Genomic DNA, 12,555 nt, shown 5'->3' with positions numbered 1-12,555 from the left:
TTGCAATCTAGTGCGGCAGCCCCTAATGAAGAAGACATTCGGAAACAATCTTATTCCGTTACTAAAAGGTTTTTCCTTTACTTGTAGTACATTGTCTTTGCTGGGTGCATTATCATCTCATGAGAGGCTGTTGCCCTGTTGACACATAGATTACTTATAATGCCTTTTTTACCAAATACTGCAACAGTTTAAAACCCACTCGTTAAAGAAACTGCTACCAATATGTTGACGAGTACTTGTAATATGCCTCACACATCATCGTGACGTAAAAATAACGTTTTTGTTCTCACTGACATCGGTTAAGCATTCCTTGAGATAAATATGTTTGAAAAAGTGTACGTTTGCTCCAAGAAATGTGTAAGATGGACCAGTTGGATTCACGCGTTCCTCGATGAAGCCATCATGATATTCCTAAGGATTATATTTTTCTGAGTTAAAATTTTACCTTTAGCGTACCTACAGGAAAACTGAATGTGCTTGCTTCTTCAACAAGGTGCTTGGGTATGATACAATTTCTGTTCATTACTATCTTTCCCAATGAAGGAAACATTCATGACAGTGGAAAGGTCGCACATAGAGTCTGTACAGCTGATTCAGAAATAAACCTTTCTGACAAGAATCTCGCAAACGGTAACGGTTTAGTATAGCAACGGGGTGGTGCATTAGTAATAATCAGTGTATCACTAAAACACAACCTCTTCGAGGAAACTGCAAATGGCGAATACTTCTCCAGTGGTAGATATCTGAGATAGACCATACTGTGACGATACACAACAGCGCCATTCTGCGTCACGCTGCGCTGTACGAGACTCACTGACATCTCCGACACTGTCGTCTGAAAGAAGAGGAGTCACCGAATGGACGCGAATTTCTCCAGACGTTAGTCAGAAGGACAATGGTTTCATTTTTTGTGGGGGTGTTTAAGGTCTGACGTACAGCGTGAAGATTTTCATTATTGTTTACTTTCTCATAGGTATAAAAGATAAATATGAAAGAGTCTTCCCAGTTTGGCTTCCAGCAATAATTTAAGATAGGCCTATTCGTTTCAAATGGAAGGAAGAATAGTCCTTAACATCGCGTCACAACAAAGTCATTGCCGATAGAGCATAATTTGCGGATGTGGAAGAAAGGGGAAGGAAATAGGTCGCATTCATGGTAAAACAACCATACTGGATTCGGTTAAAAGATTTAGAAAGCACGGCAAATATTAATGTAGATGACCAGTCAGTGATTTCAGCCACCATTAACCCTAATGCGACTCCAATTTCGTAGCATCAGACCGCCTCCAGGTGGACATCAGATTACCCCGCAGTGACCTAATGTTGCAATTTTGTGTTTGACCCGAAAATTTTCATGACACTGTTTCTCTCAAGAAAAAACTTCTACTGTTAAACCATATGCCATTGATTCTCATAAATCATTAAATCCCATCCACCTATGAAACTAAGGAAATGTCGATTGTGAAAATGCGGAGACTTGCGCAAGTGCCCATTTCTGCGTTCACGAGCTTTCTCCTGTTATATAGCACAGCATTTCACCACCATGTCCATCTCAGTATACTGGCACAACAACATGAGCAAAGATCAGTGGCATTACCAAAACTCTGGACGCTTTGGTGGCACTGCGACAAGTGGAGTACATGACACCAGGGGCATGTACTCACCAACAAGCGCGCCTTGCACTTACAATTACGGGACGTCCAGCCTGCAAGTGGCCCCAAATCTCCGACCACTGTACAGGAAGCTACCTTTGTGAGACAATAGTCAGTTGCCACATATTGGAGCAGCTGTCTCCGTTCATCATAAAACGCCATCTGCTGGAGCCACAGTACAGGAGGAGTTCCTACACTCAAATCCACCGGGTGTCTCCCCCCAACGCCAGACGCCATCAACCAGATGTGAGGCCAGAGGCACATGCAGTTATCACCACTACCGACGCGTACTATGTGAGACAGCCAGTCTACCTTGCTAAGAGCCTAGCCAGTCCAGACTCCTATGCAACATCTAGCGCAGCTCTGACCACCACCTAAACATGCTTCCCATGCAATGTTATCACGCTACTGGGCCGCCTTGGGCATAACGACCCGCAGAATCCTTCACAACTAAGCAGGGTGCACCTAGAACAGTAGATTCGGCACTCATCGCCCGAGACCGGACTTGGGCTCGAAACATTTGTAGTAAACTGTTTTATCTAAATAAATGAATCAACCATAATAGTTCTCGGGTATTCATCCTGGTGCCGTCTTCGAAAAGGCGCATATTTCGGCAAGCTCACTTCTCACCATGTCCCTGCGCCACTCATAACTGAGCGTCTTCATATCTTCTCTCTACTCCTCCGCTCATCGTGACGTCTCCAACTACCGCCTCTGGGAGTGGACATGGTGCGGTGGTGGAGAACGCACGGCGTAGGTCGCCGATCCGGGCTTCAATAGCACCACGGCGGGTGCTGAACGCGGATCTGCGCTGGCATAGCAACAATGCTTCTTCTTTCTCTTTAGTTGTCATAACGGTAGCGGTAGCGGACATCTACGTAGACTGCCGGTTTGCTCTAGTCATGCTCGAGGCTGAGACTCCGACCTAGCTTCATTAAAATCCCTGTCCTTACTTACTAGTTTGTCATGCAGTCGGATCTCTACAGATTCTTTGAGGACACCATTTAAGGATGTGCTACATCAGCCTGGTGTTCCCATAATTAATGGGAGATGCACTGCTCTGCCACAGCAGGCTTTGTTGGCTGAAGGTGTCTGAATGGCGTTTATGCTCAGTACTGTACTGTCCGTATAGACTGGCCTACACAAATTTTGCCGCACACGTAAGGGAGTCCTATTTAATCTCGACTGATCGTAACAAGGTTTCGTCTTGGCATGTGGGAGGAAGATGCACTTGACGCTTTGTTTCCGGAGTACTTTTCCGATTGTTGCTAATACACTCCTGGAAATGGAAAAAAGAACACATTGACACCGGTGTGTCAGACCCACCATACTTGCTCCGGACACTGCGAGAGGGCTGTACAAGCAATGATCACACGCACGGCACAGCGGACACACCAGGAACCACGGTGTTGGCCGTCGAATGGCGCTAGCTGCGCAGCATTTGTGCACCGCCGCCGTCAGTGTCAGCCAGTTTGCCGTGGCATACGGAGCTCCATCGCAGTCTTTAACACTGGTAGCATGTCGCGACAGCGTGGACGTGAACCATATGTGCAGTTGACGGACTTTGAGCGAGGGCGTATAGTGGGCATGCGGGAGGCCAGGTGGACGTACCGCCGAATTGCTCAACACGTGGGGCGTGAGGTCTCCACAGTACATCGATGTTGTCGTCAGTGGTCGGCGGAAGGTGCACGTGCCCGTCGACCTGGGACCGGACCGCAGCGACGCACGGATGCACGCCAAGACCGTAGGATCCTACGCAGTGCCATAGGGGACCACACCGCCACTTCACAGCAAATTAGGGACACTGTTGCTCCTGGGGTATTGGCGAGGACCATTCGCAACCGTCTCCATGAAGCTGGGCTACGGTCCCGCACACCGTTAGGCCGTCTTCCGCTCACGCCCCAACATCGTGCAGCCCGCCTCCAGTGGTGTCGCGACAGACGTCATTGGAGGGACGAATGGAGACGTGTCGTCTTCAGCGATGAGAGTCGCTTCTGCCTTGGTGCCAATGATGGTCGTATGCGTGATTGGCGCCGTGCAGGTGAGCGCCACAATCAGGACTGCATATGACCGAGGCACACAGGGCCAACACCCGGCATCATGGTGTGGGGAGCGATCTCCTACACTGGCCGTACACCTCTGGTGATCGTCGAGGGGACACGAAATAGTGCACGGTACATCCAAACTGTCATCGAACCCATCGTTCTACCATTCCTAGACCGGCAAGGGAACTCGCTGTTCCAACAGGACAATGCACGTCCGCATGTATCCCGTGCCACCCAACGTGCTCTAGATGGTGTAAGTCAACTACCCTGGCCTGCAAGATCTCCGGATCTGTCCCCCATTGAGCATGTTTGGGACTGGATGAAGCGTCGTCTCACGCGGTCTGCACGTCCAGCACGAACGCTGGTCCAACTGAGGCGCCAGGTGGAAATGGCATGGCAAGCCGTTCCGCAGGACTACATCCAGCATCTCTACGATCGTCTCCAAGGGAGAATAGCAGCCTGCATTGCTGCGAAAGGTGGATATACACTGTACTAGTGCCGACATTGTGCATGCTCTGTTGCCTGTGTCTATGTGCCTGTGGTTCTGTCAATGTGATCATGTGATGTATCTGACCCCAGGAATGTGTCAATAAAATTTCCCCTTCCTGGGACAATGAATTCACGGTGTTCTTATTTCAATTTCCAGGAGTGTATGTTCTAGACGTATGGAATAATCAGAGGCGCTACCGCTTTGTCTTCGGCGTCAGTGTTTTGTGTCTTTGTTCCTTGGTTTTAGGGCTCATTTTATCCTGCGCTTGCTGTAACCGTTCGTACACAACATGGCCTCCAAGTGCTGCAGCTCATCTGACAGACTGCGCTGGTACAAGATATCACGTCCTCTGAGCACTCTGCTTAGAATACCTTCTTGTTGTGAAGAGGCATAACAGCTGGAGGCATCCTAGTACAAATTTATATGTCTCGGCTTACACTAGATGCTTTGTCCTAGCAAACTGTCTGGTCCTCGTTTGAAGAGCACATCCAGAAATGGTAGTTGGTGGTTTCCCACTCTCCATCGTGAATTTGGTGTAGTGCGCAGCGCATTGAGGTGTTACAGAAAGTCTTGTAGGTAACGTCGTCCATATGGTCAGTTTACGAACGTGTCGTCTACATGTCCGAAAAAAGGGCAAGAGCTTGTAGACTGCCGACTCCAGGGCTTCTTCTTCAAATGTCTCCACAAACATGTTAACCCTCCCCACTCTGTGTGTTTCTTCGTAATAATTTCCATCAGGCTCAAAGTAGCTTGACATTAGCACGAATTCAAACAGCTTTCTTAGCACTCTTCCAATCTTTACTCATATGACGCTTAGGGAGTCTCTTATAGCCATCCTTGTAGGTGATATAGGACGTCGAAGCTCACGATGAGGTCTACTTGGCCTAGTCAAAATTGCTGGAGCTCCTGAATGGAAAACGTCGAAATTTGTATGATGCTGGTAAATGCCAGCAGGGGCGAGCTTCGCTGTGAGGTGTTTCCCCAACTCATATTTTGGTGCGCAAATGTTGCTAACAATTGGGCAAATGTTGCTAACAATTGGACGTAGAGGCATTTCTTGCTTGTGAACTTTAGGTAGACCTTACGTTTGGGTGGTAAAGCTGCTCGTGGACAAAGTTTCTTCACCTACTTCGTGTCTGTGAAGGCATGTTAGACAAGCTCGATGATCTTCCTCGCCACTAGGTTGGTACGAACATCTTCAGTTTTCCTGTATTTGTCATCCTTTAATAGGTCGTACAATTTTTGTTTAGAAATGTGACTTGGTAGCAGGCCTGTAGAATTCCCTTTGTCAGCTTGGGGGGGGGGGGGGGGGTGGTAACTGTCTCTGAATCTTATCATCTTATCATAGCCCCTTAAGTGCTTTCAAATGCTAGGCTTCGATGTATGTAAGTGTATGGTGCGTTTCACATCGTATTTCCTCTGCAGCGTCCAGTGGATGTGCAAGAGCAGCCTGTTATTCTGCTGGTAAAATCGTCGGTGTCGCTAAGAAATGTAGCCTCTTTCCTAGCACGAACAAGATACCATCAATTACTTTCTCTGTCCAGTTGATAAAAGGTCTTCGAGGTTCTTCTTCTCCTAGTTTCGCCGTATGGCGTTCGTATTTAGCAGTTTGTCTTCAGGTGGCTGATTACTATGCCTTGCTGGCTGGCTTGAAAGCAGATAAACTGCATCTATCGAGTTTCACCAGTCAGGAGAGAGAGTCGACGCCAGCTGCAGATGTAGCGAGAAGAGTGCTCTTGACGTCTTATCGAGTTTGCGTCGAGTGTACTCGATCCTCTCACTGACTAAGACCAGTCTGGCTATCCTGGTTATTTGGTTGGATAATACATGAACCATGGACCTTGCCGTTGGTGGGGAGGCTTGCGTGCCTCAGCGATACAGATGGCCGTACCGTAGGTGCAACCACAACGGAGGGGTATCTGTTGAGAGGCCAGACAAACGTGTGGTTCCTGAAGAGGGGCAGCAGCCTTTTCAGTAGTTGCAGGGGCAACAGTCTGGATGATTGACTGATCTGGCCTTGCAACATTAACCAAAACGGCCTTGCTGTGCTGGTACTGCGAACGGCTGAAAGCAAGGGGAAACTACAGCCGTAATTTATCCCGAGGACATGCAGCTTTACTGTATGATTAAATGATGATGGCATCCTCTTGGGTAAAATATTCCGGAGGTAAAATAGTCCCCCATTCGGATCTCCGGGCGGGGACTACTCAGGAGGATGTCGTTATCAGGAGAAAGAAAACTGGCGTTCTACGGATCGGAGCGTGGAATGTCAGATCCCTTAATCGGGCAGGTAGGTTAGAAAATTTAAAAAGGGAAATGGATAGGTTAAAGTTAGATATAGTGGGAATTAGTGAAGTTCGGTGGCAGGAGGAACAAGACTTCTGGTCAGGTGACTACAGGGTTATAAACACAAAATAAAATAGGGGTAATGCAGGAGTAGGTTTAATAATGAATAGGAAAATAGGAATGCGGGTAAGCTACTACAAACAGCATAGTGAACGCATTATTGTGGCCAAGATAGATACGAAGCCCACACCTACTACAGTAGTACAAGTTTATATGCCAACTAGCTCTGCAGATGATGAAGAAATTGAAGAAATGTACGATGAAATAAAAGAAATTATTCAGATAGTGAAGGGAGACGAAAATTTAATAGTAATAGGTGACTGGAATTCGAGTGTAGGAAAAGGGAGAGAAGGAAACATAGTAGGTGAATATGGATTGGGGCTAAGAAATGAAAGAGGAAGCCGCCTAGTAGAATTTTGCACGGAGCTCAACTTAATCATAGCTAACACTTGGTTTAAGAATCATGAAAGAAGGTTGTATACGTGGAAGAACCCTGGAGATACTAAAAGGTATCAGATAGATTATATAATGGTAAGACAGAGATTTAGGAACCAGGTTTTAAGTTGTAATACATTTCCAGGGGCAGATGTGGACTCTGACCACAATCTATTGGTTATGACCTGTAGATTAAAACTGAAGAAACTGCAAAAATGTGGGAAATTAAGGAGATGGGACCTGGGTAAACTGAAAGAACCAGAGGTTGTACAGAGTTTCAGAGAGAGCATAAGGGAACAATTGACAGGAATAGGGGAAAGAAGTACAGTAGAAGAAGAATGGGTAGCTCTGAGGGATGTAGTAGTGAAGGCAGCAGAGGATAAAGTAGGTACAAAGACGAGGGGTGCTAGAAGTCCTTGGGTAACAGAAGAAATATTGAATTTAATTGATGAAAGGAGAAAATATAAAAATGCAGTAAATGAAGCAGGCAAAAAGGAATACAAACGTCTCAAAAATGCGATCGACAGGAAGTGCAAAGTGGCTAAACAGGGATGGCTAGAGGACAAATGTAAGGATGTAGAAGCTTATCTCACTAGGGGTAAGATAGATACTGCCTACAGGAAAATTAAAGAGACCTTTGGAGAGAAGAGAACCATGTGTATGAATATCAAGAGCTCAGATGGCAGCCCAGTTCTAAGCAAAGAAGGGAAGGCAGAAAGGTGGAAGGAGTATATAGAAGGTTTATACAAGGGCGATGTACTTGAGGACAATATTATGGAAATAGAAGAGGATGTAGATGAAGACGAAATGGGAGATACGATACTGCGTGAAGAGTTTGACAGAGCACTGAAAGACCTGAGTCGAAACAAGGCCCCCGGAGTAGACAACATTCCATTAGAACTACTGACGGCCTTGGGAGAGCCAGTCATGACAAAACTCTACCAGCTGGTGAGCAAGATGTATGAGACAGGCGAAATACCCTCAGACTTCAAGAAGAATATGATAATTCCAATCCCAAAGAAAGCAGGTGCTGACAGTTGTGAAAATTACCGAACTGTCAGTTTAATAAGCCACGGCTGCAAAATACTAACGCGAATTCTTTACAGAAGAATGGAAAAACTGGTAGATGCAGACCTCGGGGAGGATCAGTTTGGATTCCTTCGAAATGTTGGAACACGTGAGGCAATACTGACCTTACGACTTATCTTAGAAGAAAGATTAAGAAAAGGCAAACCTACGTTTCTAGCATTTGTAGACTTAGAGAAAGCTTTTGACAATGTTGACTGGAATACTCTTTTTCAAATTCTAAAGGTGGCAGGGGTAAAATACAGGGAGCGAAAGGCTATTTACAATTTGTACAGAAACCAGGTGGCAGTCATAAAAGTCGAGGGGCATGAAAGGGAAGCAGTGGTGGGGAAAGGAGTGAGACAGGGTTGTAGCCTCTCCCCGATGTTATTCAATCTGTATATTGAGCAAGCAGTAAAGGAAACAAAAGAAAAATTTGGAGTAGGTATTAAAGTCCATGGAGACGAAGTAAAAACTTTGAGGTTCGCCGATGACATTGTAATTCTGTCAGAGACGGCAAAGGACTTGGAAGGGCAGTTGAACGGAATGGACAGTGTCTTGAAAGGAGGATATAAGATGAACATTAACAAAAGCAAAACTAGGATAATGGAATGTAGTCAAATTAAATCGGGTGATGCTGAGGGAATTAGATTAGGAAATGAGACACTTAAAGTAGTAAAGGAGTTTTGCTATTTAGGAAGTAAAATAACTGATGATGGTCGAGGTAGAGAGGATATAAAATGTAGACTGGCAATGGCAAGGAAAGCGTTTCTGAAGAAGAGAAATTTGTTAACATCGAATATAGATTTATGTATCAGGAAGTCGTTTCTGAAAGTATTTGTTTGGAGTGTAGCCATGTATGGAAGTGAAACATGGACGATAACTAGTTTGGACAAGAAGAGAATAGAAGCTTTCGAAATGTGGTGCTACAGAAGAATACTGAAGATAAGGTGGATAGATCACGTAACTAATGAGGAGGTATTGAATAGGATTGGGGAGAAGAGAAGTTTGTGGCACAACTTGACTAGAAGAAGGGATCGGTTGGTAGGACATGTTTTGAGGCATCAAGGGATCACAAATTTAGCATTGGAGGGCAGCGTGGAGGGTAAAAATCGTAGAGGGAGACCGAGAGATGAGTACACTAAGCAGATTCAGAAGGATGTAGGTTGCAGTAGGTACTGGGAGATGAAGCAGCTTGCACAGGATAGAGTAGCATGGAGAGCTGCATCAAACCAGTCTCAGGACTGATGACAACAACAACAACAACTACATTTATGATGTTCACCTCGAAACCGGTTAAGAAGGACCTATGTCGACGGATAGTAATTCCTGAGGCACTGAAAACCGTTTGTTATTGAGAAGGCATGATACTCGTCTGGCTACCCTTCATCAGCAGTGTTACATAAATGCGACGCATGCAACATTCTTTGCAGACACGTCGGAGTGTCCACGTTAATACCCCAACAAATCAGGCAGTTTCAGTCAGTGTGTGGCTCTTGGCATGTACATACACTGGAGCTCCTCTCTGTCGCGTTTTCACGTCGGCCTTACTACGCTAATTCTATACGACCGATTGTCCTATACGAATTGATTCAGCTGTCCTACCGTTGTTGTTTTATGCAACCCGAAATGTTTTATGTGGCCTTTTTTTTCTTTATTAAAACAACCACGTAAGCACATAAGCATAAAAACAAAATAATGAAGTGCTGGAACTGTTTCATCACGAATTGTGTCCTACAGTAGACTGCAGAACACATTTCAATATAGTGCAATTTTTAATCTTACAAAACAGAACAAAAATATTAAACTGACAATAGAATCATCAGTCCAGACATAGACATAGAACCAAAACGAAAACATATTAGAGAGAATTATAATATATTTCTGACTGTCTTAACTACAATAGCATTCTGTCAATTGATTCACAACCGTCCAAACTCTTCACAGAAAGTCATTTGGAGCATAGAAACGGATGATGAAGACATGCACAGGCAACATAAATTAATGAAAACATCAAATGAAGTTAATAACACCATTGAGAAGTCTGGAGCAGTCCTAGGAACAGGTTTAACCCCTTATTCGTTTTGTATTTTGTTCGTTACATAGTCTTGCATGTGATTTGTGTCCTCACCGAAATCGAGAATTACCGTACGCCTTGATTTTCAATAATTTAGTCTAAAATGTTACCAAAAATCGTCCTGAAATTTCGGTAACGTTTCACCTTCCAACGAGCCGTTCTCATATAAGCCTCGAAACTAATGAGATTATCTTCACCTTTGTGAATGAGGATATAATAACACAAACTGTCCCTACAGCCACATCACGGTGTTGTTCTTGGTAGCGGGAAAATGTTTCGTATTCGGCCAGAGCAGGATGTTAGTGCAGTGGCTGGTTGGGCTACTGCGGGTAATCAGGCCCAGTTAATGAAATGGCCGCCACAAGTGATGTGATGGCGTAAGGTGTCGACCAGACCTCAGCGGACGCATTTAGCACTGTCACATAAGCCGATTCTATGCAACCTTTCATTAGTGGGTATAGCACTTTATACCATGTGGAGCCCACCTCAGCAGTGTGGACGGTTAAACGTATGTTGTCCCAAACTGCCTTCCAATGAACACTCGGGTTTTTAAGTTCAATGCGATTCTGTAGTATTGGAGATGTCCATCTTTTTACAGGTGCATCGTCGGTAAATCCTGCGTGAAATAATGTCGATATATATAGCTTACCTCAAGAAACAACTGCATGACATGTCGTAGTTTGTAATGCATTTTACCTACATCAATCGGAGGGTGCACATCGGTGGCTTGTAATGTTCGGAAGAGCCAACTGATTACGCTGAGAGGTTCGTTGTCCAACAAGTCTGTGATTCGTTTAATATATAACTTTCGGTTAATGTCACGGATTTTGAGTCCGCCGCGCTGTCTAGAAGACGTCAGCGTGGTGTATTTCACTTTGAACAGATACCCTTGCCAAATAAATCTATTAGAGAGTTTCATCACGTGTTTGGCCTGCTTGTTGGGGACTGGAAATATTTGGGCCGTATAGTACGCTTTGCTGAATATATAACTGCTGTGGATTCGTATGCGATGGGGAATGTCAACGCACCACCAATTGTTTTTATAGATGGCACCTTGCTTTTTATTGGTAACCTGCTTCCAATGTTTTTCATTTATTTTTAGCGGAAATTTGTCGATAATCATCCCCAGAGTGGTGTGAGCTTCGACACGCTTCGCCGAAGGTACAATAACTGCGTCGAATTCGCAAATGTTGGCAAAGGTTCATTTATCGGCGTTGATTTTAGCACCGGAAGCACGACAGTACTCGTCTACCGCGGTCTTGAGGGCTGATACGTCTCCGTCGTTGCGCAGCAACATTCCGACGACGTCGGCGTAAGCACGTACCACGAAGGACAGTGTCAGCTGAATCAAGCTGTACACCCCAATTCACTGTCATGATCTGCGTTAGCGGTGGAGCGTGACATAACCATCTGGTACCAGTTATACACCATCTAAAACGTTCCAAAGCCATTAGTGTGCTCTTTTCGCTGCGTGATCATTACTTCTCTCGGTGAGGTCACGATTGCCCAACGTTGTTATGGAAATGCTGTCTTCTTTAGTAACAGTACGCAACAGTTGTAACAGGTGTAAGCTGCACTAAATGCAATAATTATTACATTCATTTACCAACCTGAGAATCGTCTGATGATGAAGAATGTTCTTCAAAAGCAGTGAAAATATTTCGTCGTCTGAAAAATTCTCTGGATATTTCTCTGTAAATTGAGGGGCACGGTCACCACGGGGTATCAGTGAATCGCATTCTTGGTCCTCACGTCTATTAGCCTGATCACACTCGATAGCTGAAATGTTCTCATTTAAGACCTGAAGCTCAGCTGCAACCATCATCATGAGGCGAATGAAGAATACATCCAAACATATTGCCGATTCTACTGTGACAGTGAGACTGAAGGCTTGGATTACGTATAACAGTTGATACGTGGGCGACGAGTCGACGCCAGAAGGGAGCCAAAAGGGCAGCGGAAGCTGGCGCTGGTTGTCTCGCGCGTCCAGCGCGGCACTCGTCACAGCGCCGAACAGCAGTGGAGAGCATATCCAGTAGAGCGTCGGGAGCAGGGCCATTACCTGCAACAGAAGGCAGAATCCGTGTACCCTGTCCGCCACAAGGTGTAAGAGACATGTTGTATGTTAATTAATATAAAAGACGCTGTTATCATAGATCCAGGAAGCGGCCCTTACAAGTCAAAGCTGTAAGCTGGACAAGAACTTGACGCCCATTCACTGTAATCCAACAGAAGTTACCATAACAGTTCCCATTTCACTGCAGAGTGAAAGGGTCGCTATTGATGTTCTCCATTTGATTACCTAGTAGCTTTTACCATTAAGAGCTCTCCATTATTTTCTTGTCGGTTCAGTGCTGATTAGCTTTCACATTACATTCCTTGCTCACACACTGCTCGCCTCCTTCTGAGGAAGGGCAGTGCGATCAATTTCTGGCAAGCAATCTCG

At 45.2% G+C, this 12,555-nt stretch overlaps 1 protein-coding gene across 1 annotated transcript in view; it reads right to left on the bottom strand.

Annotated features, from left to right (window-relative positions):
* Window positions 1-12,555, bottom strand: part of LOC126278892 (odorant receptor 43a-like) — a 53,897-nt gene that overhangs the window by 15,736 nt on the left and 25,606 nt on the right. The window contains exon 3 of the mRNA XM_049979202.1: window positions 11,720-12,171. Within this exon, the coding sequence (XP_049835159.1) occupies window positions 11,720-12,171 (452 nt within the window). The remainder of the gene's footprint in view (window positions 1-11,719; window positions 12,172-12,555) is intronic.

This window comes from Schistocerca gregaria, chromosome 1 (assembly GCF_023897955.1).
Source record: "Schistocerca gregaria isolate iqSchGreg1 chromosome 1, iqSchGreg1.2, whole genome shotgun sequence".
Classification (NCBI taxonomy): Eukaryota; Metazoa; Arthropoda; class Insecta; order Orthoptera; family Acrididae; genus Schistocerca; species Schistocerca gregaria.
Note: the sequence above shows the minus strand (reverse complement) of the source record. Positions and strands in the feature narration are given on the sequence as shown.